The 26,348-nt window shown below is 35.0% G+C and overlaps 7 protein-coding genes and 7 pseudogenes across 14 annotated transcripts, besides 3 other annotated features; 4 read left to right on the forward strand and 10 right to left on the reverse strand.

Moving 5' to 3' along the window:
• Positions 1 to 30: 30 nt before the first annotated feature.
• Positions 31 to 730, reverse strand: TVAGG3_1060920 (vesicle transport V-SNARE protein family; the record flags this gene model as incomplete). Its single annotated transcript, XM_001305385.2, has 1 exon — positions 71 to 718. The coding sequence occupies one exon, from the start codon at positions 716 to 718 to the stop codon at positions 71 to 73; it is 648 nt and encodes a 215-aa protein (XP_001305386.1).
• A 176-nt stretch (positions 731 to 906) lies between these two features.
• TVAGG3_1060930 (uncharacterized protein) lies at positions 907 to 2,148 on the reverse strand (the record flags this gene model as incomplete). The annotated part of the gene is made up of 1 exon (XM_001305386.1): positions 907 to 2,148. One exon carries the CDS (start codon positions 2,146 to 2,148, stop codon positions 907 to 909), a length of 1,242 nt encoding a protein of 413 aa, XP_001305387.1.
• A 103-nt stretch (positions 2,149 to 2,251) lies between these two features.
• Positions 2,252 to 3,337, forward strand: TVAGG3_1060940 (uncharacterized protein; the record flags this gene model as incomplete). The annotated part of the gene is made up of 1 exon (XM_001305387.1): positions 2,252 to 3,337. One exon carries the CDS (start codon positions 2,252 to 2,254, stop codon positions 3,335 to 3,337), a length of 1,086 nt encoding a protein of 361 aa, XP_001305388.1.
• Positions 3,338 to 3,569: 232 nt separating this feature from the next.
• TVAGG3_1060950 (uncharacterized protein) lies at positions 3,570 to 7,643 on the forward strand (the record flags this gene model as incomplete). The annotated part of the gene is made up of 1 exon (XM_001305388.1): positions 3,903 to 7,631. The coding sequence occupies one exon, from the start codon at positions 3,903 to 3,905 to the stop codon at positions 7,629 to 7,631; it is 3,729 nt and encodes a 1,242-aa protein (XP_001305389.1).
• A 59-nt stretch (positions 7,644 to 7,702) lies between these two features.
• Positions 7,703 to 8,465, reverse strand: TVAGG3_1060960 (cysteine-type peptidase protein; the record flags this gene model as incomplete). The annotated part of the gene is made up of 1 exon (XM_001305389.1): positions 7,710 to 8,465. The coding sequence occupies one exon, from the start codon at positions 8,463 to 8,465 to the stop codon at positions 7,710 to 7,712; it is 756 nt and encodes a 251-aa protein (XP_001305390.1).
• A 637-nt stretch (positions 8,466 to 9,102) lies between these two features.
• Positions 9,103 to 9,864, reverse strand: TVAGG3_1060970 (uncharacterized protein; the record flags this gene model as incomplete). Its single annotated transcript, XM_001305390.1, has 1 exon — positions 9,103 to 9,864. The coding sequence occupies one exon, from the start codon at positions 9,862 to 9,864 to the stop codon at positions 9,103 to 9,105; it is 762 nt and encodes a 253-aa protein (XP_001305391.1).
• A 751-nt stretch (positions 9,865 to 10,615) lies between these two features.
• Positions 10,616 to 10,785: a mobile genetic element.
• Positions 10,786 to 13,933: 3,148 nt separating this feature from the next.
• Positions 13,934 to 14,806: a terminal%2Cinverted (terminal inverted repeat of Maverick-2 transposon ID:TVAGG3_1060990).
• Positions 13,934 to 26,348: part of a mobile genetic element that runs on past the window's edge.
• Positions 15,077 to 15,509, reverse strand: TVAGG3_1061000 (annotated as a pseudogene). Its single transcript has one exon. A coding segment is annotated over exon 1 (433 nt).
• TVAGG3_1061010 lies at positions 15,540 to 17,110 on the reverse strand (annotated as a pseudogene). The gene has a single exon. A coding segment is annotated over exon 1 (1,571 nt).
• TVAGG3_1061020 lies at positions 17,141 to 17,572 on the reverse strand (annotated as a pseudogene). The gene has a single exon. A coding segment is annotated over exon 1 (432 nt).
• TVAGG3_1061030 lies at positions 17,618 to 17,863 on the forward strand (annotated as a pseudogene). The gene has a single exon. A coding segment is annotated over exon 1 (246 nt).
• On the forward strand, positions 17,891 to 18,745 carry TVAGG3_1061040 (annotated as a pseudogene). Its single transcript has one exon. A coding segment is annotated over exon 1 (855 nt).
• Positions 18,809 to 21,148, reverse strand: TVAGG3_1061050 (organellar and viral DNA polymerase type B; the record flags this gene model as incomplete). The annotated part of the gene is made up of 1 exon (XM_051256008.1): positions 18,809 to 21,148. The coding sequence occupies one exon, from the start codon at positions 21,146 to 21,148 to the stop codon at positions 18,809 to 18,811; it is 2,340 nt and encodes a 779-aa protein (XP_051081582.1).
• TVAGG3_1061060 lies at positions 23,246 to 24,067 on the reverse strand (annotated as a pseudogene). Its single transcript has one exon. A coding segment is annotated over exon 1 (822 nt).
• Positions 25,304 to 26,028, reverse strand: TVAGG3_1061070 (annotated as a pseudogene). Its single transcript has one exon. A coding segment is annotated over exon 1 (725 nt).

Consider the following 26,348-nt stretch of genomic DNA (forward strand, 5'->3'; position numbering starts at 1 on the left):
ATTATTTATTTTTAATAAAAAATGTTAGTTTCTTGGTAAATTACTCATGTTTAAAAGAGGTAAATACTGATTATTTTGATTTATTATTATTCTTATGAATCTTATATCCAAGAGAAGCAAAGAATATTATAGCTAAAAGGATGACAATGATCCAAGCAATAACACCGTTGCAGCAAGCACGGCGAAGCATGTCCTTGGTTGTCTTGTTGCCTTGTTCAGCCTGTTGGTCGATCTTGTCAAGATTTGAGTCGATATGCTCGAGATGCTTGCGGTCATCAACAAGTGTGGCCATAATTGTATTGCCCGTGGCGAGAGTGTTGTTACCAGTGCGGATGGCTTCATCAAGGTTGTCATTAATTTGATTTGACTTTTCATAGTTGTTAGCAAGCTGCTGTTGCTGACGTAAGGCTGGATCGTTCTCGGCAGCACGACGTTTTTGGCGAAGTTCTTCAATGACTTTGGAATGCTCTGCACGATAATTCTTTATTTCTCCCTCATAAAAGCTCTTTGATGACTGCTGTGTTACTGACCTAAGATCAGCTGTCATCTTGTTGAGAAGATTCTCCAGTGAAGAAATCTTTCTTTCAATTTCAGCATCAAGGGCTCTCCTCTTATCCAATGGCTGGCCATCAAGGCGACCCATATCACTCTTGATTTGATCAAGAAGACCCTCGGCCTCTGAGAGGGCATTGTCGAGTTTAGATGTCGCTGCACTCATTTAACCAGGCGGTTTCTCTCAAATTCAAATGCATAAAAAGCCGTCCGAAAAATCTTCAATTAGTGAGGTGCAATCGAACAAAGCCATTGGAGGGCAAAATTCTTCGTGGTGTGAAATAACATCATTTGCTATACTAAATAATAATACAATCAATAAATAAACCTAAAATAATTTTTATTATAAAAAACTTAATTACGAGAAGGATCAAATGGAGCAAATCCAGTCTCAATACGATTTCTAAAGGAAATCGTATATTCTGTTGGCGTGTCAACTGCAACCTCTGGCTCGAGCCTTTTTCCGTACTCGATGTTTGGAGTTTGAGGTTCTCCGCAAATAACAGCCCAGTTGAGTGAGCAAAGCGGAGTTTGGTGTATTGACGGAGTTGGGGGAGCGAAAGAAACCTTTGGCTGTTTGTATTCGTTGAGTATTTTGTGAACGTGCGAAAGACAAAGGTGAATTTGTGTTAAAGAGCGGCCTATGATGTAGGAGAAAACTTTTTGAGCTGACAAAGAAATTCCTCCTGGTAGAGGAGGACAGACTTGAACAACAACTCCCTGCAGATTCTGATTATTAGTGTAAATAGGAAAATCTGCAAGCATCGAGTTAAGGATATTTAGCTTGCTGAAGAATTGCTGTAGTTTACTCTGAAGTTCATGCAATTCATTTGGTCCGTATTGGCAGTTGACAGTTCTCGTTGAGGAAAGGGCATTTGCTGTTTCATTTTGGAGATTTACAATGTTTGTATTCAGATTGTCAATGACATCTGGTGCTAAGCGAAGTAAAATCGATTCAATTTCAGTAGAACTTAATAATTCAAGTTGTTCTTGTGTTAAATTTACGTTTTTGTAATTCCATTCATTCTGAATTGTATTATATGCGTTGGAAGTTGTAATAGGAATTGCTCCAGGAAAGAGAAGAATTCCATTATAGTCAATATAAAGAATGAAATCACTCAGTTTTTCATTCATTCGTTCTGACGCTCTTTCTTTCGTCATCGGTGGAGAGTCTGAGTACAAGATATCAATGCATCCGGCTTGTAACTGTTCTTTTATAGATGGTAATTGAGATTTTAAAGCAGGTTGGGAAATTATAACTTCAACAACAGGATTTCTATAAGGATGAACCCTATTTTGATCATCCAAGTGCATTGGTGAAGTATTCATGAAATGTGGAGATGAAATCACTGGACGTGGAAACTGAGTGAAGTCAACGGGCGGTCCTCTGTATTCTGGGCGACGAGGATCATCTTCTGGCATATCGCCATGCAAAAAATGGCAGCTCCAACCCCAGTTACATTTTCCAAATTTCCAAAACTTACAAGGGATTTGATGGAGTCGATCAGATGGATCATCTTGACTTGGTGCTCTAAATTTTGGATCAGGAGTTCTGGGAGGTTTATTATAATATGGCCTCCACTTGTTAAAAGTCATTTACTGACAATTTTTTTAAAAAATTAGAGTGTCACTTTTCAAATTTATTATGGATTGTGTTATTTCAACATGTAGCGTTATACCTTCCAAAAAATCATTTTTTATGCGTCCGTTATGCATTACAGAAGAAGATGGGTCAGAAACATATTGGTTAATTGAAAATGGAACTTCAAAATCGGTAGATTTAGAAAATGAAGAAGAAGATTTTCCAGAAGAATATGGACGAGAAATAACTTACGAAGACAGCCGTATTGTGAAAGGTCAAGATGACCCAATGTCAAAATACGTTATCTCAATTATCAATACTCTGGTTGAATCTATCACTCGTGTTATTGGGCGCCCAATTCAGAAAATCAATTTAGTATTTGGAATTAATGATTATAATCAAATATGGCTTAACCGGAATTCGATTTTGGAATTTTCAGATAAATGCTTTGAAAATGCTATATTGCAATCCAAAGATGCTTCAAGACTTAATAATATATTTGTCGTTGAAGTATCAAAGCAAGTTCCAAATGGTAAATGTTTTTTAAGTACTCAAAATTGTTCGCATCCTCAAAATCATCTGAAATTACTCGAAATTTTATATTACAAATCTATACAAGCATTTCCTAGTTTAAACAAAAAGAAATTATTTAATTTTCTTATTCGTCGAATAGAAGAAATTGATCAAACTCTTATAGACAAAGACGTCACTTGCTGCTTGCCCTGCTATTTGAGAATTCATAGTGCAATAAAATTACTCAATAATGATCTTGTAAAAAGAGTTTCTACAAAGCGTTTATCCCCGATAAATGATCTCTTAAAATATCAAGCTATACATTCTAACCAATTCTCAAGCACTCAGGTATCCCATTTTCCTTTTTTAGTTCAAAAAGAATTAAATAACCCTATAAATTCGCCATATTCATCTCCAGTGCATGAAATCCACAAATTAGCTTCAAGTCAAACTTCTGAATATGCAGGAAAACTTAAGCTAGCAGTTTTGCAAACTTATCAACCCTCTAAACAAAAATACCCTACAAAACGTCAGATAAATCATAAAGATCGCATTAAAAAATGGGATATATATGAACTCCCTGAATATTCACCACTCCCTCCAACTTTTAGCCAAAAATTAGCTCCAAAAGTTTATCAGAACAAGCTAGAAAAGCCTCACACTTCTAATCTAGCAGTATCATATAAGTAACATTTACTTGTTTTAATATTTTGTTTGTATTCTAAATATGTAACATTAATCCTGCCCATAAAATTTATTTTATTCTGAGAAATAAATTTGAAATAATTGAATAGTTTACAAATAAACAAATGGCACGAATTATTCACAATCTTATAATACGGAAATATTTATGAAATATTTTTTATCACTCAAAAATCGATTTTATTCCAAAATTTGACAAATTTTACATCCTTTACAGAAAAGAAAAATGAGCAAACAAGATGTCAGTTCAACAATCAATGAAATACTTAAGGATGCAGGAGATTTTATAAGGGAAACAGAAGACCCGGATAATGACATAAATTTAATTCGTTATAGCCAAATCAAAAGTAAAATTCAATTATTTCATCTGAAATTTGAACAAGGGTTCTACGAATATAGCGTAAATTACAAGGATTTACTAATGCAAGTTCAGGGAGCCTGCATAATGGTGAAAAATCAAAGACCAATAAAATTTTTCAAAAAAAATCTTATTTATTATCTGTTAAACAAAATACAGCCCAATTCAGAAGAAATCAACTTGTTTAGACAAGATATGATACTGTTTATGATAGATACTACGTCTGGGCACACATCAGAAAAAAACTGGTATTATCTTGCTTCACAACTAATAAAATACGATGCTCTAGAAGTCATTAAGTGCATAATTTCTTCTCCCATGGATATCCATCTGAAATTTTTGCAACATATCAAATTAGAAGAAAATTTTGATGCTCTTTGTCAATATTTTCGCGAAATATTCGATAAAATCAAAGTTCTATGCGATGATGAAGAAGGAGATACATACGGAGCTGCCTTGATTGACTTCATTTTGTCATTTAATATTAATGTACCCGATTCTAATGATCAAATAGTAACTCGCTTCTACAACCTCGTTAAACCTAAAATGGGAGGTAAGCTTAAGCATTCTGCTCTCTGCAAGCAGTTAATTTGTCTTGCTGCAGGAACTTGCTGCCATGTCATTAATGAGAAAGTTCCAAAGCACTCCAAAGCAATAATTGAAGCTCTCGAAAAGTCGCCGAAGTTTTACAAGCAAGCTTTATGTATTTTTGCAAAAGGCTTACAAATCAAACTCGAATTTGACAACATTGCAGATATATTACCACTCATAAAGCCAAAGCCAGACATCTCTCTATTTATCTACGATAAAATCAGAATCGATATCAAAAAGAATTATCCAAAATATACAAACTTACTTTTCCAAATCGGAAAAAGTCAGTGCCCAGAGCTCATAGCATGCGATGAACAGTTTGATCCTATCACCAGGGCGCAGTTTATTCACAGATTAGTTGTTGAAAAGAATTTCACCAGTCTCAAGACAATTTTAACGCCAAAAACATACAATGTCGAAGTATCTGACGTCGTGTGCGAGTTGATTATCAGCGGATACCCATCAGAGTCTGTTTTCAAGACTTGCGTTACAAATCGCGAGATGATTTCCCCAACAATTAACTCTCTCACAACAAACATCTCCAAATTTTACCAGAACATATATTCGCTCGATCTTCTCGGACTTTTTACCTCATTATTCCAATTTTTGTTAACTTATCCAGATCCAGCCTATCAAAGGCAGTGCATCACTGAGCTTCAGTTCCAGAAGATAGACGCCATTGCGTATCTCTTTCTTTCCGATGCTTCTCCTGAGATGAACTCTACAGCTCTTCTTCTGATGCAGACTTCTCTTGAACTCTTCGCAATTACGCATCCAAACTGGGAGAAAATGAGCTTCCAGTCCCTTCCTTCTTATGCATTCGTTGCGAAAAACATCAGTGGAATATTATCTGCAAAATTCTTCCTTACTCCAGAAGAAATGACAGACAGAAGTCCTAAGAAGACCATATACGATGCATCCATCTTATTAACTCCAGATGTAAACAGAATTAACTACGTCTGCAAGTTATGTTCCTCCCAGATATCGCAGTCCATCGAATTGAGATCGGCCATGGAGTCGATCTTCCTGAATGACTGCGAGAAAGGCTTTTCTCCAGGCAAATTCGCCGTGATTGCAGCGATTGGCCTGACTGACATCACAGGAATGCTCGACGAGGCTCTGAACAACCTCGACAACACATCCATCATAGGACTTGCATCAGCAAACGAGCGTATTCGCGACACAGTTCTAGAAAAGATTGCAAATAGCAAGATTTCTCCAGACAACAAGATAAAAGTCATTTCATTCATGGTACAACGCATGTTGTCGTCGCCTAAACCTCCAAAAGTCGAGCATCTCCAGGCCTCGCTCGATATCCTGATGAGCGAGTACCAGACATTTACAAAAGGCTTCGACATCCACGGCCAGCACGACATTCCGTCATCATCCCTCATGTTTGCGTTTGCAGCGGACGAAATCCTGAAGCATCTTCCAAATCCGAAGAGGGACCAGTTCGAGAAGCTCAGCGACTTCATCAGAATCACCGGAATCAACGCTCTCAAGGCTCTCTCCACAAATAAATCGGAGCTGAAGCTGCCTCACCACAACCTTCTCACTCTCAGGCTGTATTTGACGACCCTTCAGCTTCTCCTCCCATTTATCACAGAGATACAAGCAAAAGGAGCGTTCAAACGCGCGATGATTCTTGGCGACATCCAGCCCTGCTACTCCACGCTCGCAGAGTGCGCTCCTTTCTTCCAAGAGGTCGCGAAGATAAAGCCGACACTGATCGAGCCAATGATAATGTCCATCCCTGTTGTTACTTCCATCCAGAACTGCATCCTGTTTGTACAACTCGCTCTGACTTACTTCGATCTGATGCAGGACAAAGTGTTCGTTCTCTTCCTCGCCTGCATCGCTGACTCTGTCTCCTACATAAACTGCAAGTCGATAAGGGACTCTCTGGAGGGACTTTCCATTGACCACATGACGTTTGTCGACATACCACGCGACATTCCCCTGACAGACTACATCTACTCTGTCGTTTCTTACCTCGCAAACGACTTCGTTGAGGCCTCGATAAAAGTGTTTGGATCAGGAATCGTCAACCCAGTCATGCAGTGCATATTCGACGTAGTCAGGCCCTGGGTGAAGGACATAAGAGTTCTGATGAATGACACCTTCGTTAAGATATACGGACCGATATTCCCTGTCCAAGTCAACCCAGAACTCTGGAAGTTCCCAATCAGGAGAGAAATAATAAGAAACACTTTCCCTAACTACGGAGACTCAAGCTCTGTTCTGTGCAACGCAATGAGCTACTGCATGGATCACGGAATAATGGATGAAACAACGTGGCACGCGTTTCTCAAAGTTAATCCGGAACTGTGCCTCTCTTTCGTTTTTGCAGCGATGGCGAGAGGTTTTTATGATGAGTCATTCGACCACGTTTTGACTGTTTCACCTCACTTACTTGATAATGAAGCAGTCTACATCATTGGCTCTGCATTGATGCTTAACTCTACATCCATTGACGTGTTCAGGATCTGCTACCAGCAAGTCATCTCATTCTACGACAAACACAAAATAGAGTACGACTCTTCTCTCTCAAACGGTCTCCACGACCACTTCTCAATGACTGACTCGCTTTTCTCGCAGATAATACACACATTCCCACCAGAAGTGAGAGATAAGTCTCTTCTGACTCTCCTCGTTTTCAACGACAGCTCCAAACTGCTCTACAAGTCGATCAAAGCGAACAAAGAGCAGTTGTCAGATGATACAAAGGAACTTTACCACAGATACACAATGGCATGTCTCAGCTCTGGAGAAAAGTTCCCCTGCAACGCTCTCATTAACTTCTTCAAGATATTGCCTGATTACGTGAATCCAGTGATGATTGTAAAGGAACTCCTCGCAAGTAACGACAAAGACGCGGCGAAGGCAGCAATAAATATCATCAAAATAACAAGAAAGACAACAGATGACATCGACAGACTCATTGCACTGGCAATCGCAAGAGGAAATATCCAGATTGATGACGCAAAGCCTTTTGTTTACTCGCAAAGTGGCCAGGCACTTAAGTTCTGGTGCACGGATGACGAAGGAGAGATTGACACACAGCAGTTGAGAGCATTCATATCCTATCCAAACGAAAGTACAATTAGCGTTGTAACAAGAAAAGTTGAGAAAATTTCTGCAGAGGTTCTAAACGGAGCAGCGCCTTTGATATTTGCACCAGATGTCATTGAGTTCTCGTCTTTGATGCCATTCCTTATGGCAATCGACAGAGAGAAGATTGTTTATCCTGCAGCTCTTGCAGAAAGGATCGATGACCCTGGAATTCCCCTCGACAAGAAATCCCTTATCGGATACTTTTTCACCAAAATATAATTGTAAAAATTTTATTATTATATGATTAAAGCATGACCAAGCATCAGAAAATTTTAAAAAAAGGGTAATTGCTTATTTTTAATCGAATTCAATTTGGAACATTGGCTTGTCGCCCATTTCTGGTGTTGTAAGACCGACAGCAACTACATGTCCATAGTCAGCAATTGTCTTTCTCATTGCTTGCTCAATCTGGTTTGGTGTTGCATCGCGGATTTCTTTGATATCCTTGCATAAAGTGTAGGTGAAAATGCCTTCATCATTGGCCATCGTCATTGTTTGGTTCATTGCTGCTTGAGCGTCACGAACAGCACAGATGGAGACGCATTTTGGTGGCATTTTCTCTCCTTCAACTGTTCCATCTCCAAACGCGAAGATTGAGCCCTTTGGAGCACGATGGGTGATCAAGAAGAGTTCGGATTCGGTATTCTTGTTCGCTGCAATGTGCTGAACGACTTCAACTTGTGGAATAACGCCGTCATCGAATTTGAAGTGGTAAATATCCTTTCCATCAGTTAAATCCAAGTCTACAAGGGGTTGACCAGCATAGTAAAAGACAAGTTGCTGTGTGGTGTTTTGCAAGATTTTATCGAAAATTGTCAAGAAATTTCTCTTATGAGGTGTCTGGAGAATGTAAATTTCGAAGTCGAAGTTCTTCATAAGCTTCGCGAATGAAACAGAGTCATTAATTGGGGCGACACCGAGATTTCCTCTATAAGACTTAAAACAGTTGACACAGATGAAGCAGACTTTCTTGCATTCAGGGAAATGGGATATTGGCATTTGGGCAACATCATGCCCCATTGTAAGGAGGCGACGGATAGGATCAAGCGTCATCAAAGAATTGTGTACGTTACATAAATAACGTAAAATTATCGTTTCTTTTTAATTTTTTTTTCACTTTGATCAAAGAAACTTCTGCAGGCCGATATTAGCGGAAAATTATAATAAACGATGTATTTTAGTAAATGAAAGATGGTTATCTCTCACTAAAAAATTAATTCTTCACTTGGAAATTCTCCTTGTGTTAAATATCTGACAGCAAATCCGACTGCTTTTACAAAATGACCCACGTCAACATCAAACCCAGGAAATCCTTTTACATGGTTTAATTTCGGACTCTGAAATATAATGTGATGAATTCCGCATGCAAGGATCGAGAGAATAGAAGACCAATCATGTACATTTCCTTCAACAGTAAGTATGACTGAGTCTCTGTGCATTAAGAAACAATGGAAAAGATTCGAACCAGAAGGAGTCATTAAAAATTTAATTGAAGCATAAACTTTTGCTGATTCGCTTAATCCATGAAGGTCTTCGACAATTTCCCATTTGAGTTGCGGATAATTCTCTATCAGAGCAGAAAGTAAATTTTTACAATTATACCATACTCTTGTATCTCTCCTGTTTATTATGCAATTTCTTGTTGCTTTGATTTCATCTAGTTTAAAATATTCGTGGTATAGTTTTTGAATCATAATTTGGGGAAAACCTTGCGGCATAATTCATAGTAATTCATAGTAAAAGGATAAATTACTATGTCGCAGAATGCGAGTTCGTTGATTTGTAGTGGAGGGATTCGGTTCTCTCTGGGAACACCAATTATAACGAAAGCTTCATGAATAAATTCGAGATTTGGTACATTGAGAATTTTATAGGTTTTGATAATCTTTTGAGGCATTATAAGTATGCATGGGAAATAATCAATATGAAAATGCCCGAAGCTATCACAGAAAGAGTGTCCTGGTGCAATTGCGTAGTCGAAATGATAAACTACTTTTCCAGTAGTTGGACCTTGAATTTGAGGAAGCCAATGGAATGGTGTGTCTGCATATCTACCTTTGGGAGTAATTATTGAAGGAGAACGTGAAACATGCACATTTCTTAAAAAGGCATATGAAATATTGTATGACTGCCAATCGATTGGTAAACTGTAAGGAGGGAATTGTTGATTTGGGAATTTTCCATTAAATTTTTTAATAGTATCAGGATAATTATAATTATCTCTGAAATGAAGAACATGATCAAAGTTTTCATTAGGGAAAAAATTGATGTTGCGGACCGAATTTGCGATATAATAAATTTTATGTTCGATTAAATTAGTAACTTGTAAAGATATTTTCACTAATATTTCATCTTTCTCAACTTGAAAGAAAAAACATAATATTGGCAAACCAATGAGAATTATAAGGCTAGTTCGCCAAAGTTTATTAAGCTGAAACTCTTCAAATTTCATGAATTTGATTATCTATTAATTTTTGGAAGAAATCACAGAATTTTCAAAAATAATATTTTAATAAAATATAATTTTTTTATTTTGTAGGATGTATAAATATTATCTTAATAAAAATCAAAGGGAATAGAAATTAAATTTGACATCCTTCTTGAATTCAGAACTACACAATTTATTCTCAAATCTTGAATCATTTATATTTGTAATTGAAAACTATTATTAAAAACAATATATTTAATTTCGAAAATTTTACCATTTGCGGAGTGTTTTCAGATGTAAAGCCATCCTCGTAATCTCCTCTTCATAACATGCAACTCAGGACCATTTTCAGTTAGTATCATGAGACTTTGGATATATAATATAATGGTGGGATGGTTATTATAATGTAAATACCGTATGCAAATTTCCCCAAGGAATTGATTTTATGCCAAGGAATCCCTTCAAAACATGTTCGGCGCCTCTCAATTCCTGGCAAAGTGGTAGTTTTTGACAAAATTATATTAAAACTGATTATTCTTAATTTTTGATACGACAATTCTCGTATCAAAGGGGAAATCATTGAGCATGCTCACGCTTCTCAACTGAATCCATATTAAATATACAATTTGTTATTATAGATGTTTAATATTTAATTTTTGCAATTTTGCCCGGAATTGAGAGACACTGATCATTCTTTGAAGGATAATCTTGGTATTTAAATGGTAACCTATTTTTCTCTCTTTCTCTGGCTAAGTTACTCATCAAATTTGACACAAGAACGTCATCATAAACGAAACGCAAATGAATTTATTGGCTGTTTTGTGTTAAAAATCCATATATAATATCTTAAAACAAAGTTCTTCTGAAATCTCGAATCTAATTAAAAACTTCAGTAAGCAATTATTTTATTTGAGTAAATTTGCTTTCTATGACCTAAATATAGTCCTTCATTACAAGTAGTCTAATTTTTACATAGTTCTTGCGCGATCTCTCAACAAATGAGAGACTTAGGTTTAATTACAGAATATTTGATACTTTGATAGTCAAGAGGTATTAGTGTAATGCATGATATAAATTAAAAAAAGCAAAACAAATTCATTCTTGATATATGGGCGTACTATCAAGTTTGTTCCAAAATAACGGGTTTGACCCACTGTTCAATATCTTAGACTGCAAAGCTGGTGCACTTTTGGCTTGTTGAATTCAAATTACTGCCGATGTGTATGGAGCAGCATTAGAATTAGCCCCCGGTATGAGATTTTGGCACTTTTATTGACAAAAATGACGATTTACATTATCTATGAAGGGTATCTACTTCTTTCCTTTCAATTTCATTGATGAATGTATAACGATTCAATAAATCACATGACCTGTCTGCTTGCAAAATGATTTATTATCTCCAATTTATCAATTTTAAATTTACTGCATACAGTCCCCCACTACCCATCGTAAAATCTCGAATATTATTTGGAAAATATGGTGATTAATTCATATATACCGAAGTACTCATTCATTTATGATATGATTGGTCTTAAAAACACGTCTAAACTTTTTAACTCAAATTATTGCTTAAAGGATGGTTCTTTACCCGTTTCCTTCAATATTGGCTTTCATAAATCCTAAACCGATATACCCAGATTTTCCTTACTTTTACCACTCCCCATGTAATTTCTGGGGAAAACGATAATTCATTTTTTTTATGGATGAATAGATCGTTTTCCTAGAAAGGACCTCATATCTCTGGCTAAAAAGAGTGTCAGATCCTAAATAGATTATTGATCTAGTGTACAAATCCAATAAAAAGCCTATTTTTTTGGCTTTTTTGGTGCTCATTTTTTCGAAGATCTACATGAATATGGGGAAACCATCGGATTTTTTTGGTTAACCCACATCTTCATGTAGTCTGGACTATCTTTCCTCGAAGGACCTCTTTACGGGTGTAAAAACTCATAAAGTTCTCAAAAGATTCATTCTCGATCTCCATGCTGAAAGAATTTACAATAAAAAAGAGATCTACGCATCAAACTACAGCCATAAATGAACTGAACCCCTAAAGCTCAGCTCTTAGTTTATCAAAAACGTCGAAATCCTTCTCATTGCAATCAAATTTTCTCAATAACTCATAAGAAAAATCGAATTTTGATTAAGCCGATGTTATAGGTATCACAAATACTACAAACTTGAGCAATATCGAAATTGCCAGCAAAAAGTTTGAAATTGCATTGCTCATATTTGTTTTGTAAACTAAAAATCTGCTTATATTATTCATTAATTTTTTATATATTATTCATATACTTTAATAAAAACAATACTATTTCACCTTAAAAATGAATTTCATAAGTCAATATTATTTTTTTGAAAATGTATCAATTTTCGATTAAAACAACATGAGAATAAAATTTACGCAAAATTATTTTAAAAAATGGTTTTAAAAATTTACAATTGATGAAGAATAAGATTGCAAGAAGTTTTGAAGTTTAATTTTAAGAAAAAAAATTCGGATATTATTCATGGATCTAAGTAATCTGATATTTGAGTATCGGCACTATGCATAAAACATATATTTATAGTTTTTTTGGATTTTTATGATTTTAAATATATTCAAATTTGGCAATCCAATAGATTTTTAAAAAATAGGTAAATAAAAATAGATTACATATGCAGCAGATTTAGAACATGAAACAAATCTTATAGTGACCCAAAAAAAAATTCATGATCCAAAAAAGAAAAAATTCAGCTAAATGGGAATCAAACCTTGGCATAATGAATCAAAATGTCCGATATTTCCACTATACTACACCAGCAGTTCGAAAAATACCCTTGGTGGTTCTATTTAATAGCTACTCCCAACGATAGGCGGTGTCCCCAGCTTTAGAGAGGTGGTAAAAGTAAGGCAAATCTGGGTAATATACTTTAGCGTCGTTATTAATTGCATTAAGATCAGAATCAATTCCTTCAGAAGACTCTTTAATTTTAGCGATATGAATTTCTTTTTAATCAGCATCGATAGAGAGTTTATGAAGAAACAACTACTTTTATATTTTGATACTCATTTTTGTGTCTTTTACTAGCTTCGAGAAACATAATGTAAAAATTTCGGTGCATTTTCATATCTGAATATTACGCTATCAGCTTAATCTGAAAAAAAACTAAGGTAGATTCCAATGGCAATTCTCCTTAATTAACATAGTTCATGTTTTTTAACGTATTACCGTTATTTTCGTTACAAATGTGGATTCAATATCGGTAAAAGAAAAAATTGCTGATCAATATTTTGCTAATTTTCGATGATATAGTTTTTGGACTAGGAATATTGTATTTGAAGCTGTTTGCTAGTGCACATTTAGAATTTTCAGCAAAAATTATTATTGAGAGTGAATCAAAATTTCTTGAATATGTTTATAAATGATAAGTCGCACAATCAAGTGTGTCTCCTGTAAATTTCTCTCTTAGCGCAATAGTTATAGAAAGGATAAGCATTTCATACTTATGATACCTAATTTAATTCCATAACGAAAGGCCTTTCTTAGATCCAAGAGAAGATTTCTCTGTTTAGTTTCAAATCCATAATTGCAATATCTACTATAATTCCTCCGTATAAAATTTGGTTCCTTTCGATATGCCAATATTATATTAATATTATTAAAAAAAGTGACTTATTAGAAGGATTTTAATGAAGTTATATAAGCCAAAGCTCTTGTTGACCACAGTAATACTTTTGATTATGCCCACTATGCTTATTCAACTCCGGTTAAGTATCCCGAATTATGGCGGTTCATTAAGAAATATGAAAATTTGGGATGTTACTTTATATAACGGCGAGTCTTACATTCTCATGCTTCGAATATGGAGACTAATGCCTTTTATCCATCATTTTACAGTTCAAATATCAACAAACACTTACACTGACAAAGAGAGAAACGTTTCCTTCTGGCCTTTTGAGAAGGAAATAAAAGAATATGTAGATATGGGTTTGCTATCAATATTTTACAATAAACTAACTTGTCCACATCCTCATCCATGGGGTTACGTATGGTGCTTGGACGCAAACGCTCGGCTGCATCTTTTTGAAAATTGGAAAACTTTAAATCCTAGTTAGTATCCCTAAGTCGTGTACTGTGGCACTGCGCGCCTCCGTACACCACTTAGCGGTTTTGACACTTTACGAAACCAGTAACGTATATTTTACAACACAACCATAACACCAACTTAACCTTAAATATTTACAAAACCATCTGACACATAAACGACTTCACTAATGACTTCACTAACGACTTCACTAACGAATTCACTACCGTCCTCACTAAATAAAAATAACCTTATTTTATTTTTTTAAAATTTTTTATTTCATTACAAAGACATGTCCGACTACATTTACTATGACTCTTTCCCAGAACGTTTCCGTGAACTATTCAAAACTCAAGTAAAACTGAGAAACATGCATTTTAACAAAGACAGACCCATTGACGATGAAAGAAACCCTGAATATATTACAATCCCTTATGACGCAAAGTTCATTGCATACATTCCTTATGGTCGCAGAGGAACGAAAACTATTTCAACAAAGAACAAAAATTATTTCTGGAGCGATGAAGAAAATTGCCTTATCTACATAAATGCATACTTAAATAAAGCTACATATTGTACAAAAGAAGGTTGGACTGGATTTGAGCTCTACATATACGACGACGATGGAAACAGACGTTGTGTATACCCATACGATAATATGTACCATTGTTTTCATCAAGCATTAAACGAATACATAGTCAGTAAGGGTCTCATTCCTGTTGAGTAGATATGCTTTATTTTTGTTCTGTCATTTATATAAAAATTAATGATATCACCACCCTCACACGTATGAAAACATAGCACAAAAATAAATTTAGGTGAAGTGGTGAGATCTCACCTCTTTTTTCACCTCTTTTCTCACCCTGTTGAATTCATTGCTTTATAACTCTCTTCCTTTCTCCAACTCTTCTAACTTCTTCCTAAGTTCAGCAATGTTGTCCTCATGAAGTTTAATCTTCCTTAATATACCTTCTCTATCTAATGGTTGCTTTATCTTTCTAAACTGAACTCTACCATCCTTCATAGTATGAATGTAAAAACCTTCTGGAATAGTTCCTGATTTAATGTATTCTACCAAAAACTTTTGTTTCATTGCTTCAGTGACTTTAGTCGTCATTTCAATCAAATAAAAATTTTAATATTAAATAAAAATAACGTTATTTTTTCAGTAAGGAAACGCAGGAGTTTTACGATTTATTTGAGGAGTAGGTTCTGGTTTAAATGTTGGAGTCGGTTTAGGAGTTGACTTTTGAACAGGAGTTTGTACTTCCATAGGTTCAGGAGTCATTGAAGGTTTTGGCGAAGGTGTTGGAGTTTGTTTAACTTCAGCTACTTCAGTATTATTTACAACATTTGCTTTATTTCTTTTCAACATCATAACTGCTCCTGCTGTAGCTAGCAAACCTAGTGGGAGACCATTTTATATAAGGACTTGACCAAATGCTATTTTTGACAGGAGCTGGTGGAACACCTAACCTTGGTGAGACTGCTCTTTGCCATTGTGCAGCTCGTAAGAAATATTCAATAGGTGCTCCATAATCGTATGGTAAAGTTTGTTTCATAGATGGTGAAGGTTCGCGAGAGCTTGATGAAGAACTCATTTATAAGCTTTAAAAATAAACGTTCATCCTTTATTCCTCACTGTCGTCCGTAGCTAAGTTATAGTCATCTAATCTTATTATGGGATGCCTGACTGTCTTACCTGAATGGCAAAGCAACAATCCCTCATAAATCCAATAAGTGGCTTTGGTACATTTTCAGTTGCTAGTTCAATAGGTCCTTTAACAGACAATTTGTATGTTATTGGAGCAGTAGATGTTTGACCTTGCTGGAAGCAAAATCCACTTCTGTTGGAAAACCACATAAGAAATGTGTGTTGTCATAGCTATCCCATTTATGTTCCACACTACCATCATCCACCAATGACCTCATAACATCTTCATTAAATCCTATCATATCATTGTTTGCATTGCAAGCGTTCGCAACCATTTCATAAAATACAGGTCCATATGATTTTTCAGATTCTGCAGGCATATTTCCATAAGCTCCCATGGAAAGCTGAAGATATTTAAACTTAGGGTTCTCAAAATTAACATAATAGTTGTCTTTCTTTCTAAATAGTGCCCAAATACTTTTAACATTAATAGGCGTATAAGCTGCTGTAAATGTTGCACTTGAACTATCTGTATTCTTTGAGAATGAACCGTCCATAGGAATCCAATCCATAACTTTAACAGGAAAACATAAAGCCTCGTTTGTATAATGTTCTACAAGTTCTGTATAAATGTTAGGGTCTAAAGAGAATGACTTTGGATGAATAAAACATTCATTAAAATCCATCTTTGTTCGAAATAGTTGCTGAGTTACAGTTGTAATAGTAACTGTTCACTAGCTTCTACTGCCTTCGTTATCATAGTGAATGGTTCATTCCATGGAACAAATTTATTTGTCGGTGGATTTGAATCTGAAGCAAATGCAACTTTAAGATTGGATTGAAAGCAATGATATCATTTACAGATATAGATGTGCATTGTAAGGCGTCGCTACTGAACTTTACTTTAAGCTGAATGTTTCCTGCAAAAGCTCGAATAAATCGAATAGCTTCTAATGGAAGGAATCTTCTAACAGGAATTCTTAAACGAAGCTTAAAATCAAATGATTTTCCTGCTGTAATTGGACCACTAACAATTTGTCCTGTTCTGCATGTTCCCGAACGACTCCATACATCTTCATGTCGAGTCTTTGAGAAAACATCTACTTTCTTTATTTGTTCGGTAGTTTGTGAGTTTGAAGTTATATATGCTTCTTCTCTTGCGTTGTCTTGAGAATATACGATACGACCATTTGCAAGGATTTGATATCCAGCAACTGCATAGAAAGCGTCATCGAAACCAATCCAAAATCCTAGTGGGTTTGTTTTATTGGAACCTGAACCAATTTCTTTATCTACAACAAATTGACCTTCCATTTTATACGTAATGAATGTATTGTAAAGGTCCAACATATTTTCACCAGGAGGTGAGAGATTGAATGTTACCCATGTGTTATCTTTAGCAGTTCCAGGTTGTGATGGAATCTTTGCGTCAGAATATTTTCTATTAGTGTCACCAATTTGAACTGCATTGTCTATGATATCGAAATATGAGCGAATCTGATGAATATGCTCTGCTGGAGTAAATTCGTTTAACTGTTCGTTCTGCATGTATTTACTTCAGATAAAAATATCTATTTACTTCATTATTCTCACTCTTCTTCTTGGCATTCGTGGTGGAAGTTGTTTCTTGACATTTTCAATGAACTGTACATTCTCTTTTATCTCAACTTCTTTCACTGGCGGGTCAGGATTCTTTGACTCGGTTTGTTTTTCAATGAAATTCACGAACTTTGCAATAAGCTCTTGGTTCGTTATTGAAAGTACATCTGGCTTCTTTTCTTCTGGTTCTATTGACTTTTCAGTTTGAATAGAAGGCTTAACATGGGCTTCGTGGGCTTCGCCCTTGCCATACACCTTAATGTTGTCGCTTTCTGCATTCGCTAATGGAACCTTTCTTTTTCTTACGTATATTTTACCATCTTTACTCTGACTTACGTAATAGAAAGGATGTTGTATTCCTCTGGCGTCATTTAATATAATAGACTCTCGTTCTGATTTTGACAAGCTCATTTTACACCGGTTAAAGTTTTAATTTAGTTTTTTATCTGCAGTCAAATGACTCAGACAAGCCCTACGGACAAGACCCAAGGGGTCATAGATGTTGAAGCATTGAAGAAAGAAATTCGCGAGCAAATTTTATCCGAACTGAAGGAACAAAAGCCAGAGAGACCAAAGAGAAAACTTAGTGAAAAACAACTTGCTGCATTAGCTGCTGGAAGACAAAAGAACCCAAGACTACTGGCGAAAAAAGCTAGAGAAGAAGCTGAAGCAAAAGCTAAAGAAGCTGAAGCAAAGAAAGAGTAAATGGTTTATTTTTATCTGAATTAAATGTATAGACAAATACCTTTATCTGTTGCGTTCAGTAGTGAAAACCCTGACGTCAAAATAAAGGGGAACAGAGTAACGTTTAAGTTTCCAACAGACTGGATTGTGAACATAAATGAAGAGAAGTACATTGGCATAACATCTATGTATATAACACGTGCTTTCAGAAAGGTTGACTTTATACTTCAAGTCGAGATAGAAAATGACGAACAGTCTTTAAACGCCCAAAACATTCACATATACAAATACTTTAAAGACGATACAACATTGCTACAATGTATGATTTCATTTAATGAGATGTTCGAGAAAAAGTTCAACATTGAAGTACAAACTTTACAGCCTTTACGTGAGTTTCTTGCACAACTGAAAGCAGAAGGTAGTCAGCCACAACTTATAGACTTTCATTATGAATTTAATGAAAATGAAGATGGAACACATGACTGTCAGTTTGTTATATATTCACCATTCAATGAAGTGGCTAAAAAGAAAGAAAATCCATTACGTATAAGATTTCAAATCTCTGAACCAAGTGATGATTTCAAGAATGTTTTCAATTATGATGCAATGCTTCCGAGGAAAAATGATTTTTCCGAAATTAAATTTCCAGGTATTTGGGATAGAAAACAAGCAATATTATATTCAAACCTAAGTAAAGGAGTTGAAAATGAGTTCATAGGTCATACAAGAACTACACCACTTCCTAACCCTAAATACTATAAATTAACTGGCTTCAATCGTGAGTTTTGGATAGACATGTTCTCCACTCATGACCATAACTGCCCAGTGTTCTTACCTCCAGACCATAAGGACTGTCTCTACATTAAAGCACAACTCTTAAACTCTACCATCGCAGTATTGTAAATGACCACATGGGCTTATTTTTATCACGAATGACATCATTGCTGACAAAAATAAATGACCTCAGAACTTCAACTTACTAATAAAGCTTGTTTTAGTCGTTATTGAGAAGTTAAACTTCTCTTCAAAGCAAGGTTGACATGACTTACATAAGTCGAATGCAATCTCTTGACCGTCATAAAGTGCTTTATATAACTTCATAACACTGAACTCAGAGTCTTTGTCATATGTTCCTTGCGGAACCATTAAACCTTTATCTTCATCATAGAAACACTGAACAGAGTCAGGAAACATTTCATTAGCGGTTAAAGCAATAACATCTTGCTTCACGCCTTTCATTCTGCAGTGAAATGCAACTTCATTTAAATCATTCGTGAGTAAGTCTATGTAAGTCTTCTTTCCACAAAATATTGACTTGTATGCTAAACTTTGTTTTCCAGGTGTGATTTCTGCAAAGTCGCTATGAAATTGACCAAGGTTTTTACCAATGAGAACTCTTCCATAACGTTTCTCAAACTCTTCAGCTAAACGAGGGATATCTTCATTGTAGAGATGCATACTGTCCGTATCGCTATAAAAGATGTCCATTCCTAAGTCTTCAGCAGTACAGAATACTTCACACATTATTCTCTTCGACATAGACAGAATATTAACACCAAGTGGACAGAAGTTAAAGTGTCTGCAAATGCTTTTCGTTAGCTTGAAAATAGTTTTATCTGAACCATCCAAACCTTCGAACTTCACTATATGGTTGTAGTTTCTGATGGCATATCTTATAGCATCTTTGTCATTTACTATGGTTATTTTTGACTCAATAGGAGATAGAATAGTTTTGCCATAAATACTGTTCAGAATGAGCTTTATATTTTCTTGCAAAGGATTTCCTTCTTTCTTATACTTTAACCTTAACTCAAACAACTTCTTTACTTCATCTCTTATTCTAATATCTCTGTTTCCATCGTAATAATATCCTTGCAACACTTCACATTTGACACCTTGATATTTTATGAGGTCTTGTAATGTTATATGGTCAACATACATTAAACAGCAAGTGTTTGAACTTCTGGGAACGTTAAGTTCTGGATTTAGTTCAGGGTCACAAACTATTAAAGGAAAGTGTCTATGTATTCCAATCTCTGTTATCTTAATGAGAACAAAGAAGCCAGACATAAACTTTTCACCAATGGGTTCCTTTTGGTCGTCATCGAATAAATGTCTCATGAGATACTCTGTGCTTAACATTTCTTTCTTCATAACCTTTGGAATACCTTCTAAAGTATAAAGTCTTGCTATAGCTGAAGGATATAATGAAACAGCATCGAAGTCAGCAATGAGTTTCTTTTCGCTCTTTTGTTTAATATTATCTGACAGCATACATCTTCCACCTTGAATGCATCTCGAAATAAACTCTCTTGGTTTATTTGAGAGGTCATATAAATTTCCATTCGGGAAGTACACTCTGTTCTCAAATAATTTGTTAGCAATTGAACAAATACTAACGTAGTCATAAACGTTTAAATCAAATTCTTTCAATAAGTCATTTCTGAACTTTACAAATCCTTCTCTTAAAATTCTTACATCTTGTTTGCAATAGAATGTGCTATATTTTTCTAAATCGAAGTGGTTTTCATCTATTCTGCAACCTTTGATGGAATCTATGTTTTTCATGAATGTATCTGCATCCCGGATAAACTTACATGCTTCAGAAATGACACCAGTTCTGTTGTCATTTGCTAACAAAACACTGCTGTAGTAGTTGTATGGAAATACTTCTTTCGGTCCTGTTTGTAAGTTAAACATAGCAGGAAATAGTTTAAGCTTCTTATTTATAACACTGTAAGAGTCTTTTATAATAATTGCCCTTCCTTTATATAAGCCAGTTATTTGCATTGTTCGTGAACCTTTAATGATGGGAGTTCCTTTCACTTCTGTCATGTGTCTTAAGATAAAGTTTATATCATAACTGAGGTTATGGAAATATATTAAACTCTTGTCAGGGAGTCTTTCCAAAAATTCTGTTGCACAGTTCTGACCCCAAATGCTTTCACTCACTGAACCATCTTCACTGTCATAACAGATGTTAAAAGCTTTATGAAAGCCATCGGTACTGCACTCAAAGTCAGCAAAGAAAACGTGCTCAGGAATGAACTTGCACTTATTTTTATTTACTTCTTTTGACTCTGCTTTCTTCTTCAGTTGTACACAATACTTTGGAGCATATGTCAAATCTTTAAATGGTGCAAGGTTCTGTTTATATAAGTCAGTCGTATATGTGAAAAGTTCTCCATAAGAAATAGGTTCGAAATATTTGCACTCCCACAATGTTTTCATAACATCCCATAACGGTGTTGTTCTATCATAACGAACTACATATTTGTTCTCTCTCTTTGTATAAATCTTCATCTGTTTCTCAATGTTCATTCCACCACACTCCTTCAAGATTTTTATATAGTTGCGAATGAAATATGTTGTCATTGGTAATCTTTCATTTAGCATGTAGTGGTCTTCAACAAGAAGTAAGTCAATAGTTCTAACAGTTTCACATTCTTTTGGTATGTATCTCTTTATTTCATTATGTCTTGAGTCATTGAAATAACCAATGACAACATTAAATGCTATACCTGTTGCGTCAGAAATTTCTTGTACTTTACTTTGAGGAAAGTCTCTAACACGAATGACTTCTCTCATGTGGTCAATAGTTTCTTCATTTACTCCAGCCTGAATGCAAGCATAAACGAAACAATTGTCTTCTGTCATAAGTGTTGCAGTTCTTTTGTTCAGTTCATTGAAGATTTGGTAGCGCTCAAGATTTATAGGTAATGTGCAAAGATACTTCCAGAACTGACCGCTTCTCTTCTTATAAAACTTCTTTTCACCATTATCTTTCCAAAAGCTTTCTATAAGTGCTGGGTTTCCTGTTTGCTTAAGAGCTTCCAAAATGGCTTTCTGGTCATTTTCAGTGTGCTTTCATCTCTATATGGTCTCTTTTTTTGGTTTGCCTTTCTTTACATCTGACATCGGTTAAGCCTTCATATTCTGTTAAATCATACATCTTTATTTCAGTAAGATTCTTTATGTTTGTCAAGAAGAAGTCATAGTGCATTTCAACAATACCTGCAGCATTTGCTTCTATCTCTGATATAAAGTTCTCCTTCAAGAGCTGATGTAGTAATGTTCCAATATTATTGAGGTTTAACGTAGAACATTCATACTTTCCACCAAGTTTATAACATACCATCCATCTTTGTTGGGAGTTTATTTTAATCTTCTCTAAGAGTCTCATGAAAACCTTACCGAAATGTTTGTGTAAGTAGTCTCTGTTTGGTTCATCTAAAGCTTCGATGTTAAAGTCAATGAGTCTATTGCCTGTCTTAACATTCCTCTTCCTATTCTCTTCATCTTTCTTTAACCATCTCTCACCTTCTTTTGGTTTGTCGTCAATGGAACGAAGGACATCGTTAGCTTTGCGAACTTGTTCTATAGCGCTCTTAAACATCTCTCTTCTCTGTTGTTTCAGTGTGTCGTCTCTTCTTCTTGTTTCACCGACGTTTGCATTTGTTATGTCATACATTTCTCTTCTTACTTCATGAGGTACTGAACGTCTATGATATAAGTCAGTAGCAACGTCATTTAAAGGAAATGCTCTTGCATGGACTTCGTCCTCGCCGCGTTGCGGCTTTATGAACTCATGAATTCTATCATAACTTATTGCACCATTATAGTCATTGAGGATGTCAGCGAGTGCTTTTTTGTTTGTTGCGTAATGCTTTGCAACATCTATATTAGCTTCTGTAAGAAGTTGTTTTATTTCCGAGTGTTCTAACTTAGACAACTTCCGATACATCTTTAGTAGGAAATAAAAAATATTTTTGAAAAAATTAGATTAGATTTTTTTTTAAAGTTATTTTTCAAAATAATTTAATATTTTTTTTTAATGAAACACATGCAAGATTGCAAGTTCTTTTCATACAATGCTGCTACTGCCATCAAGAATGAGTTCAATAATGCTTCAAATGTTAATGTTATCTTTAACAAGAAGTTTGTGAAAGAATCTAAGTTTGGTCAGTATGTCAGACCATTAGCTATGTCATTGACCGCAAACGTTATACTTCACAAGAGTTAGCAGTAGTTTTGAAACAAAAGAGTTTCTTCGTGAATGTCAAAGATACTCATTATACTGTCATAAAGAACTCTAATATTGACTTCTTCAGTATTGCTTTAAATCTTTCCGAACAGAAAGAATATAAGAAGGGTGAAACAAATGTGAAATATTATCCTTCATCTCTGAAGACAATAACGAACAAAGATGTTATACAGAAATTCTTACCAAAGGTTGAAGAAGCTTCTATTGACATTGACGAAGGAAGTGAAATGGTTGAAGAAATAGACCCTGAAGCTATTTAAGCAAAAATATATTTTTGTATAAAATTTCAAAGCATTGAACAAAAAAAAAAGTTTTTTTTATTCTTCCTCTTTGAAGTTATTGAAATATTCTGTTATTTTTTCCTTTAGCAATGTTAAGTCTTCTTTGAAGGTAAGTATTGTACAACCTTTGATGTCATAGTGTGTTTGAGGAAGAGTATTTTTGACAATTTCCTTTATTTGCTCATTCGGTGTCATTGAAATCGGTAAGTTTTCACGATAGAACCAGTTTCTGTCAGATTTATATATTTTAGCTAAGTCATAAAAGCTCTTGTTGTTTCTTCTGACTAAATGCAACATAACCATATCTTTATCTTCTTCTTTCTCCAACTCTTCAGTATATATCATATACTTATAGTTCTTTTCCTTTCCTTTTGGTACCGAACGTGGTATTCTTTTCTGAATGCTTTTGTCTTTTGCTTCAATGACTTCACCTTTTGCTTGAAGTTTCTTTTCCATCTCTTCGCGTTCTTGTCTGTGAATTTCGTCAAGAAGTTTACAAACATACCATGAATAGCGAGCTGAAGCCCATTGTGCCACATTATTTACGAGAAGTCTATGAACATAATATCCTCTCAAACCGTTTGGCAATTTTTCACGATTTTCATAGAGTTTTGGCGACTGGGGTTTTTTACCTACTCGCTGTTCTTCACTGTTTTCAGAAAAAAGTATGTCTCGCTGTGCTTCATTTAATAGTTCTTGTGTGCTTTGGTTCCTAAACCAGTCTTTAGGAAGCTTAGTATCTGGAGCATAACATGCTGTCAAAATACTTTGCATTTGGTACATATCGTCTTTGACTGAACGAATGAGACGGAGTTGTTTGTTAAACTGAACCCACTCATATTCTTCATTTATAGCTTCATGGACTATAACTGTTGTTGTGTTCTCTGTTGTTGACATTACTGTCTTTACATACAAAATAAAAAAATTTGTTAGAAAAAAATTAGCGTTATTTTCTGACTTTCACAAAAGACCAAAAATAAACGCTTTACATGTATTTTTCAGCAACTTCGTCAAATAATTTTATAGCTTTATCTATCTCATCTACTTCAAACGTTTCTTTACCTTTCATGGAGCACCATACATTTTCTCAAACTTTTCAAGTAGTTCTGTTTCAGCAGCTCTCATATCATTAACAAACACAACCTTGACTCTATTGACTGTACTGTCATATCTTTGAGTTATATTATATGTTCTTCCTATCTTATATCTTTTTGTATTGAAGTCCTTCGGTTTCTGAACGATGTAAAGTAAGCCTTCACTGCAACGTTCCGTATCGAATGAACCATAAGTTATGAAGTTATATCCAACAACCGGGTCAATCCATAACAAAACTATTGGTATAAGACTTTTGTCTATAAGATATGCTGTAGTTCCATAGAATCTTACTGATATCATAAGCTCAGGATTTCTTGTCAAAATTTTCTGAGTTGAAGCATTTCTAACCCAGTGGTTTGTTTTCTTTTCAGATGGAGATATAATGTCTGACAAAGAATATTTGTTGTATTTCTTTGAGTATCTTACGTTTAAATCACCTATTCTAACCACTTTAGTGTCATTGTCTATCTTTCTAACTGTTTCAAACTCAATGTTTGACATATCTGTTCTTACATACAAAATAAAAAAATAAATAAAAATAAAACTAACTTTATTTTTTCTGTCTTAAGGAAATTCATGAAAATTCACGAGGGTGAGAAAACAGGTGAAAAAAGAGGTTAGATCTAACCATCTACCCTAAACATTATTTTTGTCTGATTTACATCTAATGAAAAAGTTTAGAAGAATTTTCTTATTCTTTCTGGCATATTTTTATCTTTCCAGTACTCCCGCTCTAATGGTCCCAGATGTGTTGGCTTCGACTCTCTCAAGTTCTTAGATGGTATAACATCTTCAACACCTCCTTCATATCTTACTTTATAAGTGTCATCGTTTATGTTGTAGTCAAGTATTTCAATAACCACTCCTCGCTTTGCTTCGTCAATGGTTTCAGCAAGTTTGCCATTACTACTTTCAACTAATTTATGTCGAGGGTAAAATGCAATAGAGTCGTCAGCAGCTTTTATAAGATATCCATTACCTTGCGTAGAGTCTACGATATAATAGTTTCTACTTAACCTTAAACGTTTCTTTGTCAACGGTTTGTCGTCAAGAACTACACGAACTTTTGTACCAGGAATGAGGGTAAATTGTGTTGAATTTCTGATATTTTGTGTTTGGCTTCGTTTCTTTTGTATATACTTTTCTTCTTGTTGTTGTGTCATTGAATTTGGTGTATGTCCTGTTGTAGAATGTGTTGAGGAATTATATACTTCGAGAAAATGTTTCATTGTTTCTTCGGTAAAGTCTCGCTCTTGGTTTAAATCTCTGAGAGTCCTTATGAAGCGGTTTATGATGCCGAGTATGTTATGGTTATGGTCTTCAGTAGTGTAGTGAGTTATGTTATGCTTAATGAGAAAATCTGTGATTTCATTGCTGAGGTATGCACTGTCTTGGTCTGATGTTAAAGTACTTGGGCTATGTTCTGCTACAAACTTTTGTAAAACTCTTAACACTTCACGAGTTCCTTTATTTTTCATTGGATATGCATATGCTTTACGAGTGTTAACATTAATGAAGATGAGGAATGGTTTATGTCCTCCTTTTCTGCTTTGAATGAGAGTGTCAAATTGGTATGCGTCAGGAGCGTTGGAGTAAATTGGTAAAAAGTAATCGTAAGGGTTTATTTTTGTTTGATGTACAACATTTTTGTCAAAGAACCTTTTCACTTCAGCTCTGTTAGTAAATCCCCAACTCTTTGCAGCTTCATTGAACTTCTTAAATGACCTCCATGGATGTTGTTCGAATACTTCTTTCAAGCTCATTTATGTAAAGTTAAAGATTTTATTCTAGGCTCAAGCGCGTTCATTGAACGCGGTACCATGCAAATACAGTCACAAATGGTGGCATATAATCTGCACCCGAACCTGTTGGATTTGTTGTGAAAGTATGTGTATGATTTCCTCCTGGTTCAGTTTGTCGAAAAGTCTTTTTTGCTGAATTGTTATAAGCTGGAGATAAAACGTCATTGCCAGCTTCATACTCTGAGTTGTATAATGGGTGGTCTCTTAATGAGTGTATATGGTCGCCAGAAAAGTTTGTAGTTCCTGTATGAGTGTGCGGTGGAAGGTTTGCTTCTTTAATT

This window comes from Trichomonas vaginalis, chromosome I, assembly GCF_026262505.1.
Source record: "Trichomonas vaginalis G3 chromosome I, whole genome shotgun sequence".
NCBI classification, from domain to species: Eukaryota; Parabasalia; order Trichomonadida; family Trichomonadidae; genus Trichomonas; species Trichomonas vaginalis.